The 13,908-nt window shown below is 43.0% G+C and overlaps 1 protein-coding gene across 3 annotated transcripts in view; it reads right to left on the reverse strand.

The window, feature by feature from the left end:
• The window catches only part of Lmtk2 (lemur tyrosine kinase 2), an 85,473-nt gene that overhangs the window by 5,994 nt on the left and 65,571 nt on the right, over positions 1-13,908 (reverse strand). For 2 of the 3 annotated variants that reach the window (XM_076840015.1, XM_076840014.1), the window contains exons 10-11: positions 11,419-11,568; positions 6,389-9,347 (exon numbers count right to left, since the gene is read on the reverse strand). In XM_076840015.1, the coding sequence (XP_076696130.1) occupies positions 6,389-9,347; positions 11,419-11,568 (3,109 nt within the window). The remainder of the gene's footprint in view (positions 1-6,388; positions 9,348-11,418; positions 11,569-13,908) is intronic. The other variant, XM_076840016.1, reaches the window with a different exon arrangement.

Here is a 13,908-nt window from a genome sequence, read left to right on the forward strand (position 1 = left end):
AGTCCTGGCCTGGCCACGGACAGCATCCACAGGTACAGGTTCAAGCAGCACAGCGAAGCCTTTGAAAGGGGAACTAACACTGAAACCACAACCACAGAAGGCGGCCGGAGCTTGTGGCCTGGTCCCAGCTGGGTGAAAGCCTGCTCAGACAAAAACACCACCGTCTCCCATAGGTTCTAACACAGACCGCACAACAGGTCCTGAGGGATAGAATCCAAAATCACAGCATCCAAAGAACCAGGAAAAACTCAATTCACAAGGGAAATGATAACTGACAGATATGAATGCCAAGAGGACACAGGTGTCAGAATTACCTGAAAAAGACTTCAAAGTGCTGAAGCTTGGGGTGTAACTCAGTGGTAGAGAATGTGGGAGGCCCTAGGTTAGATCCTCAGCACCACAAAATATAAAAATAATAAAAGGGAGGGCAAATACTTTAATGAATGGGAATACAGAAAGTTTTAGCAAAAGAATAGATAATAATAATAAAATGAAAATATGAGAGTAGAGAGTTGCAAATGGAATTTAAAAACTCACTGGATGACAGTGAAAGAAACAGTAAACTTGAAGACAGAGCAACAGATATAATCTAATCCAACCAAAAGCAAAGGGTGGGGGGACCTGGAAACAAAAGCAGAGGACGATACTAAAGCCTAACACTGGGGTCCCAGGAGGAGAGGAGAGGAGACAAGAGTGTGGTACAGAAAAAGTACCGAAGGGATTGGGCGTAGTGACCACACCTGCAATCCCAGCAACTAGGGAGGCTGGGGCAGCAGAACAGCAAGCTCAAGGCCAGCTTGGGCAATGTGGCCAGACCCTTTGTCAAAGTAAGAAATAAAAAGGACTGGTGGTATAGCTCAGTGACAGAGTGTCCCTGGGCTCAATCCCCAGTACTGGGAGAAAAAGAAGTACTGGAAGGATAATGGCTGAAGACGTTTAAAATTTGGTGAAAGACATAAAACTACAGATTCAAGAAGCTAAGCAAACCTGAAATGGGATAAGCACAAAGAAATCCATGCCAGAGGCATCACAAACTGCTGAAAGCTAAAGACAAAATATCCTGAAAGCAGCCAGAGAGAAAAGGCACATTATTTAGAGGGGGGCAATGCAAACGTCTCATGAGCAATTAGGAAGGCCAGAGGAAGTGATGCTTTCGTGTGTGTGTGTGTGGGGGGGGGTTGCCTAGAACATGCTAGGCAAACATTCTACATTGAGCTACATCCCAGCTGGAAGTGATAAAATTTTTTTCCAAATAATTTTATTTTATTTATTTTTATGTGGTGCCGAGGATCAAACCCAGTGCCTCACATGTGATAGGCAAGTGCTCTACCTCTGAGCTCTGAGCTACAATTCCAGCCTGATAAATTTTTTTGCATGTGGAAAGAAAAGAAGTGTCAACATGGAACTCTATATTCAGAGAAAATATCCTTCGCACCTGAGTGGTAGAAGGAAGGTGGTGGGGAGGGAGAGAGAAGCAAAGAGAGAAAAGGCAAACACACTTCTCCAATTGGAAGGGAAATGACATTAAATGGAAACCCAGAACCATCAGTAATGAATAAAAAACAACAGAAGTAGTAACTATCTGGGTAAATATACAACTATTTGTCTCCTCCAGAATTTTCTGAATATGTCTGATGATTAACAGTAAAACACAGGACACTCTGGGATGGGGTGTCAATGATGTGTATGTGGTGGGGCGCTGGGCAGTAGCTAGAGTCTAGCATTCCACGAGGAAGTGGTGAAACGCTGGTCTCAGCAGACTGAAAAGGTAAGTATGTACACTGGAACCCTCCAGCCACCAAATTACCAAACACACACAGTAAAAGACACAATAAATAAAAATTAATATTAACCATGTTCTATTACTAAAAGAGGAAAGAGAAACAATCAGAAGAACAGAACAAAATGGGGCACCTAAATACAAGCTTATTAATAATTTTATTAAGCTCGATGTGGTGGCTCATACCTGTAATCCCAGGGCTCAGGAGGCTGAGACAGGAAGATCACAAGTTTGAGACCAATCTCAGCAACTTAGCAAGGCCCTCTGCAGCTTAGTGATACCAGTGCAACTGGTACCAAAAAAACAAAAAACAAAACAAAACAAAAACCCCTAAATTAAATACACCACTGAAAACAGATTTTCAAAATAGGTTTTATTTTCTTTTGTGGTACTGGGGATTGGACCTAGGAGTGCTCTGCCACTGATCTATATTCCCAGACCCTTCCGTTCCACCTCTGCCTTTTTTGACAGGGCTTTGCTAAGTTGCCCTGGCCGGCCTTGAACTTGGGATCCTCCTGCCTCAGCCTTAAGTTGCTGGGATGACAGGCGTGTGCCACTACACCCAGACAAAACACGTTCTAAAAATAAGCCCCTGGCCCCACCTTTCCCACAGGGATGGAAGGAGTGAAGGTTGATCAATGGCACTGAGAGAAGAGTAAGAAGTCCTGGTATGCCATCCTACAGCAGGGTGACCACAGATGATGAAAATGTACCATATATTTCTTAAAGCTACAAAAAAAGATTTTAATGATTTTGCCATAAAGAAATGATAAACATTTGAGGAGGCAGTTATGTTTACCTTGGTTTAAACATTACACAGTATGTACATGTACTGAAACATCACATGTCACCCCCAAAATACGTACAATTGTTTTTATGTTTATCTGTACGAAAGACAGATTTTTGAAATAGGTTTTATTTTTTAAAACCTATTTTAAACCAGTTAAAAAAATTATCAAGAATCAATAAATAGGATGGATTCAAACTAAAGAGCTTCTTCTCAGCAAAGGAAACACTCACTGAGGTGAAGAGAGCCTACAGTAATGGAGCAAATTTTTAGCACATGCACATCAGAGAAAGCACTAATCTCCAAGATATATAAAGAACTCAAAAAACTTAATACCAAAAAAACCCAAACAACCCAATCAATTAATGGGCTAAGGAACTGAATAGACACTTCTCAGAATAAGATATACATTCAATCAACAAGTATATGAAAAAATGTTCAACATCTCTAGTAATTAGAGAAATGCAAATGAAAACTACTCTAAGATTTCATCTCACCCCAGTCAGAATGGCAACTATCAAGAATACAAGCAATACTAAGTGTTGGAGAGGATGTGGGGAAAAAGGCACACTCATATATTGTTGGTGGGACTGCATATTGGTGCAACCACCTTGGAAAGCAGTATGGGGATTCCTCTAGAAAACTTGGAATGGAACCACCATTTGACCCAGCTATCCCACTCCTCAGTAGATACCCAAAGGACTTAAAATCAGCCAGTTCAATGTTTATAGCAGCTGAATTCACAATAGCTAAACTGTGGAACCAACCTAGATACCCAAAAACAGATGAATGGATAAAGAAACTGTGGTATATATATACACAACTGTGGTATACACAGCATTAAAAGAGAATAAAATTATGGCATTTAAAGGTAAATGGATGGAGCTGGAGAATATTATGCTAAATGAAGTAAGCCAATCCCAAAAAACTAAAGGATGAGTATTTCCTGATTAGTGGATGCTGATCTATGATTGGGGGGTGGGGCATGGGAAGAATGGAGGAACTCTGGATTGGGCAAAGGGGAGGATGGGGAAGGGTTATGGGCATAGAAAAGATGGTGGAATGAGATGGACATTATAACCCTAGGTACATGTATGATTGTGTTTCTACACCATATACAACCAAGAGAATTGAAATGTTACACTCCATTTGTATATGAATAATTGCAATGCATTCTCCTGTCACGTAAAACTAAGTAGAACAAATAAAAATAATAATAATAATAAAAAAATTAAAAAGTAACCAATTATATACTATCTATATGAAATTCATAACAAATGTAATGTTGCAGGTAGATTAAAAGCATACGGAAGAAAAAGATACACCAAACAATAATCAAAAGAAAGTTAGAGCCAGGTGTAGTGGTGCATGCCTGTAATCCCAGAGGCTTGAGAGGCTGAGACAGGAGGATCGCAAGTTCAGAGCCAGCCTCAACAAAAGCAAGGCACTTAGCAACTCAGTGAGACCCTGTCTCTAAATAAAATACAAAACAGGGCTGGGGATGTGGCTCAGTGGCCTAGTGCCCCTGAGTTCAGTCCCCAATACCTTGCCCCCCCCCCCACAAATAAAGAACAGCTATATGAATATTAGAAAAAGGACCAGGGATACAGCCCAGGGGAAAGCACTTGGCTAGTATGTGCAAGGCCCTGGGTTCAATCTCCAGCACTGCAAAAAAGAAAAGGAGGAGGAATAAAGGACTTTGGTTAAGTATTAAAAGGGCAGTGGATGAAGAAGATGCGATCACCCTGTATGTACACGAACCATTTGGAGGTGGCTCGGGTAGAGGGCCTGCCTAACAGACATGATGTGTAACACACTCAGTGACACTGACATCAGTGAAGAGAAATGCAGAAACCCACGATACAGCTGCAGCTTCCACAGCTACAGTTACTCTGAAGAGTAACAATTTAGACAGAAAAATCAGCAACTGAACAAGACTATCCACAAACTAAACCTGACGTTTACAGAACAGCAGTCCACCACAGAAGAGAACACACCCATTCAGAGGAACACAGAACATTGACCCAGGCAGGCCACAGCCCGGCCCTAAAACAGACCCTAATAGGCGTAAAAGAATGGAAACTACACAGCATGCTCCTGACCATCATGGAACTGAACTGGAAGCCAGCAACTCAGAGGTACAAGAAAATCTGTAACCCTTGGAAATTAAACAATATTATAATAATCCATGAATCAAAGAGTAAGTCTTAAGGGAAAACCAGAAAATCATTTGAGCTGAATGAAAATGAAAATAACATTCTGACAACAGTGGGATGTAGCTAAGGTGGTACACAGAGGGAAATTACAGCATTAAATACTAATACTGGAAAAGGAGAGAGGTCTCAAACCCCAAGCTTTTACCTTAAGAAACTCAGGGAGAAAAAAGCAAAATAAATTCAAAATAAGGAGAAAGGAAATAATAAAGATAATAAAGATAAGAAGAAAAACAACAAAGAAAAAAAACCCCCACAAAATCCAAAAGCAATTCTTTGGGAAGATCAACACTTCTACATGATCTCTTCCAGAAGCCACAGGAGTATGAAGAAACACTTGCCAACACATTCTCTGAGGCCAGCATCGCCCTGACACCAATACTAAGATAGTGGCAAAACCCACAAAAACCCAAACCAAGTAACCAAAAAAACCCGGGTGGGCCCAAGAATGCTGCGATTCTGTCTTGTGTTCATTCCTCTCCTTTCTGTTCTTGGAGAAGGGCACCTTCTTCTCCCAGGCTGGCTGACAGGGTTCTCCAGGTGGAGGTGGTGGGGAGCAGCAGGGAAGGAGCAGACCTCAGAGCTCAGGCTGAGCCCAGGAAGTCACTCTTCTTTCCTTCAATCTCTACCTCCTGCGGTGCAGAGGCGCATTTGAAATGGTGTTGTATTCAAATGGGGTGGGGGTGCCATGATTTTTGAGAAAGCCCTTAGAAACAAAGGAATCATAGAGCACAGAGCAACCGAAAGGAAGACTCCATAGCTGGCTGAGACTGCAGGTGCTTCATAGAGGCCATGCTGCCAAGGGCTCTGCTCCAAGAACTAAGCAAAAAGGAGCCAGCACCATGAAGGAAGCCAAGGTCTCCACACCTTCTGGAAAGTGATGGGGCCTATTCCCACAGCCGGGCTTCGGTTATAATCCAGCTGACTCCAGAAGCAAATTCAAAAACAACACTTCAGTTATAAGCTGTTCCACTTTTCAAGGAGCCTGTCTGTGCTCGTCGCATACTAAGCCTCCTGCTCCACACTGGGCAAAGAGCATGCGGCCAGGGGATGGGGCAGAAGGGCCAGCACGTCACACTCCCAGACACACTGCAGGGGCTGCTGCTGGTGAGCTGTCTCCAGAGCTGTGTGCCAGCAACTGTTCCAGGCCTGCACCCAAGTGCTGGGTGTTATTGCCAATTGTCAGATTCTAAAAATTAGTCTGTAAAGGGTAACTGATTTCAGTAGGACCTGTGAGGAGATGCAGGAAGAGCATCTAAGTCTACTTCTCTTAATTTAATTCAAATTCCCTGGGCAAACTACATCTCTGACTATTCTTGGAACTGGAACCCCAAATTACTTGGGGTAATCGCAATCTGTTACCACGAAACAGTAATTATAAAAGAGATCACAGTCCACACTCAACTTTGTAACATGTTTTGGAATTCTCTAATATAGATACAGGCATTTAAAATAATTTAGAGGTGGGGCTGGGATTGTGGCTCAGTGATGGGGTGCTCGTCTAGCACGTGCCAGGCCCACATAAAAATAAATAAACAAAATTGAGGTACTGTGTCCAACTACTTCTAAAAAGTAAACATTTAAAAAAAATGTAGAGGTAACAGATACCTGGTCAAACAGGTAGACTGTGACATCATCAAAAAACGTCACTGCCTTCTTTTCCTTCTTCCAGTCATCAGGCAGCTGATCAATGGCCACAGATGCTGACGGTTTCAACAAACTCCGCAAGTGCCTGCTGTCCTCGTCGTTGCTGAGGATCACAGGCACAGGGTGCTCAATGTCGTCTTCCGACTCGGAGCTGAGGCTGTGCAGGTTGAAGGCCCTCAGGTCCTCATCCGAGTCGTCACTGTTTTCGTCCTCCTCATCGGCATCCATCCCATCCTCGGAGAGGTCGAGCATCCCAGACACAGCAAGTTTGCCCAGGTATTTCCCTTCAATATCTGGCTCTTTCAACTTGGGGCCCTCAGAGTGGCTGGATAAGGACTTATCCACCGAAGAATTTGCATATGCCAGAAGTTCATTGGTGTTGGTTCCCGTGGAGGTGATGGTGCAGGGGCGATCTTCTTGCATCTCGAAGTCGTCACTGCTAAGTTCTGAATTCAATAAACTCAAGGGGCTCCTGGCCTCTTCTTCCACAGGGTATGCCTGTCTGGAAATCTCAGCCTGCACCGACTCCAATATTTCTTGTACTTCCAGGTGACTGGAATTCTGCGTATCCGATGAACAACTTTGATGTGGTTGGCTCTTTTGGGTTTCCGGGCAGCTATCTTTGGCACCAGGGCTTTGCTCTGGGGTGACTGGCTCAGGCAGGGACTGGCCCTCTGCTAATGCCAAGGCTGAAGTGGAGGTTCCTGGGATCTCTTCGGACTTTTTATCTGGCTCCGAGTCATTATCTGAGAAGTATGCAGAGTCTCGATATGAACTCTGGGAGACAGGTGCAAAAGTCTGTGAGCTGCCTTCTGCCCCTCGGTGGCCATCACCTGCATCTGAGATGACGATGACCGGGTTGGGAGGCAGACTGCTATGACTATCATCACCCACTGCAGCTGAGTCTGAGTCTGAGGTGCCCTCAGGGGCAGGGTGCAGAGTCCACTCAGGGGACTCCAGGTTCTCTGTTTCATAGCCACTATCTGCTGGCTTGTCAGGGGGCAGGAGTTTCTGAGGGGTGTGGGAGTCTAAAGATTCCAATAACGCTTCATGGACATCCACTGAATCCAGGGAGTCTGGGGTCTCCACTGACTGTTCTGAGGTCGGGTTGGGTGTTGACAAACTATCGTCTAAGAGGCTATCTTGGCTGGTGGAGTCTGATGAAAGGGCAGACACCAAGCCTGTATCTTTTGTGGCATCTTTATAACTGAGCTGGTTTAAAGTCTCTACAGTTTCCAAGTTTTTCTCCAGTAAACTGCCTCCATGACAGTCTTCTGAAAGCAGTTTATTTTGTAAGTTTTGTCTCAATTCTGGAAGATTGTTCCCAGTACTCCCCTGACTAGCAAGAACATTATCTATAAGAATGGAGTCCCCTTTGGTTAATCTGAAGACCTCCTGGCTTGGGTGCATTGAGTCCTGGGGCCCACTGTCCACACCACAGGTTCTGGTGTTGGTGGAGGGAATCTCAACCTCGACAGGTGTAGAGTCTGGATTCAGATCCTGGCAGAGATGGTCCTCAGGGGTGCTGACATCCAAACCTGTAGGCTTGGTCCCTTCCTGCTTCAGAAGTGAACCTGGGGGGGCATCAGGAAGTGCTTCTTCTGCTGTGAGGGAGGTAGGAGGTACCTGCGCTTCTGGGGAAGACTGCAATGAGGTGCTCAAAGTGTCACCCTTGAGCGTGACTCCTGCATCTGTGCCCTTTGTGTCCAGATTGTCCTGGGACAGAGGGAAGCCCGGTGTCTTTTCAGTAAGCTTAAGCTCAGTAGCTATAGAGTTTCTAGGAGACATTTCTGAAATAGTGTCAGTAAAACTGGCATTCTTGAGTTCTGTTTGAAGATCACTTATAAGTTCCTTGCTAGACAATGAGTCTTTTAGTAAGTTTTTCTCTTGAAGAAATAAAAAGTTTTCTGTCAATTCTTGAACATTCAATGGATCAAAGTGATCTTGGTGCAAAAGATTTTCTGATAAACAAAGAGGCTCATGGTCAAAAAGCTTATGAGGCTTTTCTTTGTCAGAGTGGCAAGCTATTCCTGACTTGCTGGGGTCATCCAAACTTGAACCTAAAGTGGTTGGCTTAAAGTCAGTTTGAACTCCATTTAGTTCCATTAAGTCGAATATTTTTTGGTGACTGGGCAAATCTTCCGCTTTGTCAATATCATTAAAAATATTATTGAAAGGGCTCTCAGGGCCACTGTTAACATGTAAATCCTCAACTAAGCCAGGATCTTTTGGGTCTGTACTGCTCTGGAAGAAATCTTCATCTGTACTGGATTCCTCAAATTCCGGGTTCCTGAGGGCGGGAAACTGGGATGCCTCTGCTCCAACCCTTTCTGGATTATCCATTTCGGTTGTAAGCAGTGCAGGAGGGTAATCAAGTTCCAAGTTTCTACCGCTTTTCTCTTCTAACTGGATATAATAGTCGCTTCCTACGGAAAGGTTATGAGCATCAAAGACAGGAACCACTCCAGGGGCCCTGAGGGGGACCTCCTGGCCACTGTCATCCTGTTTTCCAGGCCCAGGTTCTGAAAGGGAACTCTCAAACACCTCAACTGGAAAGAAGATGCTTGAGTAGGATAAGGCCTCGTCTGGGTGGCCCCGGCCGCGCTCATCGAAATGATCATGCTTGGCGGCCTCCCAGACATACTCGAAGCTCAGCCCCTGGCTCGTTTCGGTCACTGTGAGAACCTCCTCCATTTCACGACCAAGCCGATCTCTGGTAAAATGGTCGAGGATTGGAAAGGCAGCATTGCTTGACGTGTCTCTGCTGCTGGTGTTTGGTTTGAGAGCATTCCACTGCTGTTCAAAGTCCACTTCCGCATCCCGCTGGCTCTGCATGCGCAGGTAAGTCAGCAGTCTGTGGACATCTTCAGCTGCTGGTCTCTTGTCTGGTGACAGCCAGCAGAACTGTAAGACTTCATACCTAAACAGAGTGGCAGAGGACATTAACAGAATGATGATAAACTGTCTTAAGAATAGACTTTATAAGAACCCTGATACGACTTAACACCCCCGCATATTTCCACTCTCTAAATCACTGCCACACATATTAAGGAGTTTAGTTCATGGTGAGATCAAGATTCAAGAAGAAATGAAAAAAATATAACATCTGGGGCTGGGGTTGTGGCTCAGTGGTAGAGTGCTCGCCTAGCATGCATGAGGCACTGGGTTCGATCCTCAGCACCACATAAAAGCAAAATAATGTGTCCACCTAAAAACTAAAGATAAATAAATAAATGTTCAAAAAAAAAAAAAGAAAGAAAAAATATAACATCTGACTCATTTTTTGGTTTTGGGACACTCCATGGTATCCAACTATAGTTCATTTGCTAGTCATTTGTTCTTCTAATGGTTTTGCAATGACTCAGCCACTGAATTTAGAAACTGTTCTTCTATGTTTTCCTTTTTTTTTTTTTTTTAAGTACTGGGGATTGAACCCAAAGGTGCTTTACCACTGAGCTACATCCCTAGTCGTCTTTTTTTTTTTAAATTTTGAGATGGGGATCCAGTGAAGTTGTCCAGTCTGGCTTCAAACTTGCAATTCTCCTGCCCCAGCCTCCCATGTTGCTGGGATTACAGGTGTACACCAACAGGCCTGGCCCATGTTAAGAGGGGAATGTATTTATCTTATACTTTTACTCATTTTATTCTGTGAGAATTCACAGACAAATGCTGTTGTAACTAACGTGTATTTCCTGGATAACAACAGTTTCTGGCCGGTGGCTTTCTGTGATCATGAAAAGAGCGGAAGATAGATAAAGCAACCAGGGGCTAGGTCTTCAAAGGGGGTTGGCTAAGTATGGCTGACATCTTAACCTGCAGTCATAATCAGCGGGGAGACAGACCACCTCACAGGATTGGGTTTACAGAGTATACGTCAGAGTGTTCTGGATGAAACAGCTCTAGAAATTGGGGAGCTGATCAGTGCCCCAACACAGGGAAGCCCAGCTTTCGAGGCATCACCAGGTGGGCAGACTGCGGTGTAGACTGGTTTGAAGGAAGGCGAACCTGGTCCTAATTGGAAATGGAGCAGAACAGATCCAAAGTCTCTCACAGAAAGTAAATTTGTAGGACTGGGGATGTAGCTTAGCGACAGGTGGTTGCCTAGCAAGTATGACTCTATGGGTTCCATCCCCAGAACCACACACCCACAAAAGAGATAAAAAGTAAAAGTAATTTATATTGAAAATGTCAATATACATTATATGAATCAGTCTCCACTGCCAATATGAACACTGTACTTTCATGCGATCCATGTTTTCTCCTGTCAATCATCACATATAAACAGTTTCACTTTTTCTTTTATTTATTTATTTATTTATTTATTTATTTATTTTTAGCAGTACTAGGGATGGGACATGGAACCCAGGGCCTTGTGCTTGTTAGGGAAGCACTCCTCCACCAAGCTACATGCCTGGCCCTTTTTATTTATAACACAGGATCTGGCTGAGTTTCCTGAGATTACAGGCAGGTGCTACTATGCCCTAAACAGCATTTTAAACATTTTAAAACAATTCCAATGGAAAGCTCCCATACTACTGGTTTCTTTAATTAGTTCAGGCAGTTTTTTTTTTTAAATTGTATGTAAAACTTAAGTTCCTGCTTGTTGTAAACATTTTTTGAATGTTTTTAAGAAAGAGCTGGATGGGGTGTTTTAAGCCTGTAATCCCAGCAGCTGGGGAGGCTGAAGCAGGAGAGTGCAAAGCTGGCCTCAGCAACTTAGTGAGTCCCTGAGCAACTCAGCAAGACCCTGTCTCTAAATAAAATATTAAAAAGAGCTGGAGATGTGGCACAATAGTTAAGTACCCTGGGTTCAATACATGGTACCACAAAAATTTAAGAAAGACATGTTAACTGAAAACTTAGTCATGGATAATGTACAAATGAGTGCTTTTCTTAACACCTACTGTTTGAAAATAGGAAATATGAACTAGCACCTGTGGAAGCACATTTCCTTGTCTTTCAAAGATAACAAAGAACGCGAAGTTACCAACCATCTATCAGAATAAGGCTGCTCCAGCTGGGGCTTCGGGAGTTTCGTCTCTCTCTCTCTAATGACTTGATTGAGAACGTCCAGGTTGGAAAGGTTTGCATATGGCTGGGCAGCATTATCAAAAAGCTCCCAAAGGGTCACACCCAGTGACCTGCGGGAAGAAGAACATGGCTTTCTCCCTTTAGATGTCAAAATTTTAACACCCACATTTTTATTTGAATAGACAGCAGTTTTTAAGGACAAGGTATATACTTAAGAGGTTAATAATAATAAGATAATTAACATGATAAACTCTCAAAACAATAATCCACATCCACAAGTAATAGCAAAAAGAGAGGCATTTCCATTAAAACGAGGAGGACAAGACTGTCTTCTCACATTTTAGTCATTTCTACTCTAGAAGTTTTAGCCAATGCCAAAAAAATATGAAGAAGATAACAGAGATAGGGATGAGGTAATATGAGTGTCAACTTTAAAAACCCAAGAAATTAGTTGAAAGACCATTAGGATGTTTTAAGAGTGGGCTGGAGTTGTGGCTCAGTGGTAGAGCACTTGCCTTGTAAGTGTGAGGCACTGGGTTTGATCCTAGCACCACATAAAAACAAATAAAGGCTTTAAGTCCATAAACAACTAAAAAAAAAAAAAAAGAAAGAATGTTTAAGAGATCTACAAAATGGTTGTAGACTAAATAAATAACTAAATTCTGGGGCAGGAAAAAAATTCCATATTCACGACAGCTGTGAACACCAGAAAATATCATCCCCTACACCCAGTACAAAAAAATATATACATTTTAGTTGTAGTTGGACACAATACCTTTATTTTATTTATTTATTTTTATGTGGTGCTGAGGATCAAACCCAGCACCTTGCAAGTGCTAGGCGAGTGCTCTAGCCCAGCCTCAGACAGTTTGACTAACAAACTGTATTGAGTAAATAGATTATTTAATGTGTGCAATAAACTTTAAATTTAAATCAGCATACTGAGTATCTTAGTTGAGAGACCATTTCTATCAATGGAAACAAAATGATCTGAACCTCCTGATACAACCCAGAAGGCAAGAAGTACTTTCTCTTCTTTGGCACATATGTTAGGGGTAGATGACCATTCTTTTTGTACAAAAGAATTTTAGGACACTGTTAGTGACTAATTTAGAGAGTTTACAATTTAATTGAAGAAAATAAGAATTCAGGGCTGGGGATGTGGCTCAAGCGGTAGCGCGCTCGCCTAGCATGTGTGCGGCCCGGGTTCGATCCTCAGCACCACATACAAGATGTTGTGTCCGCCGAAAACTAAAAATAAATATTAAAAAAAAAAAAAAAAAAAAGAAAATAAGAATTCAGCTGGGTGTGGTGGCACACCTCTGTAATCCCAACAGCTCAAAAGGCTGAGGCAGGAGGATCGTTGAGTTCAAAGCCAGCCTTGGCAAAAGTGAGGTGCCAAGCAACTCAGTGAGACCCTTTCTCTAAATAAAATACAAAATGCAGTGTGTGTGTGTGTGTGTGTGTGTGTGTGTGTGTTTTGTAAGCTCAGCTGGTAGTGTGTTTGCCTAGCATGTGTGAGGCACTGAGTTCGCTCCTCAGCACCACATGAAAATAAATAAAATAAAGGTATGGTGTCCATCTACAACTAAAACAAATGTTTTTTAAAAAAATAATAAAATAGGGCTGGGGATGTGGCTCAGTGGTTGAATGTCATTGAGTTCAATCCCCGGGACCCCCTGGCACCAAAAAAGAAAATAAGAATTCACATGAAATACTAAAACCAAACAGGCTTTGTATGATTAATGAAAAAATGAGTTTATTACCACCAAGCCTGGTTTGACTTTGGCCAAATCTGTCTACCTGTCTCAATTTCCCCAGATTCCTAACTTACCTCCCTTCCCTCTCCTAAAAAGGCCCATTCTAAACCAAATCCCTTTCAGGCCACAACCACCCCCCATTTGTCAGCAGCCATGACGCACAGTTTCCCAGCTTCTTAGTAGGAGCAACTTGCATTTTTCTAAGAAGAAAGAAGTCCTGTAGCTCCCTCCCCCAACCCCCTCCCCTCCCGCCACCCGCCCCTATCTCTGCATGAAGTCTTTCCTGGTCATCCTGGCATGAACTAGGGCCAGGTCTGTCTTAGGAAATGTTGGCTATGTTTTCAGGTAAATCATCCTGCTAAGGGCAGTAAAAATCTGGATGAAGCATAAAAAGCATCTTTTTAAAGGCACAGGTGCATAAGAATGTAGAAATTACCAGGACAAAATGTAGAACTTAAAGAACTAAGTAGAACAGAAGATCACCTTTGCCTTGGGGCATCTATTGAAGCTCTAGGTTTCTGTTTGTAGTTCCTGAGATTTGATGGAGTGACAGTGGTAAACAGGTCAAAGCCCTGAGCCTGCCCAATGTATAGGGTCTTAAAGAGTGACTTCCTCATGGCAGAAATAACCCTGTCTCTACAAGGCAAGCTCCCAAGGCAATGAGGGAGGGAGAGGAAGAGAATAAATGTG

The sequence above is a fragment of the Callospermophilus lateralis genome, chromosome 19, assembly GCF_048772815.1.
Source record: "Callospermophilus lateralis isolate mCalLat2 chromosome 19, mCalLat2.hap1, whole genome shotgun sequence".
NCBI classification, from domain to species: domain Eukaryota; kingdom Metazoa; phylum Chordata; class Mammalia; order Rodentia; family Sciuridae; genus Callospermophilus; species Callospermophilus lateralis.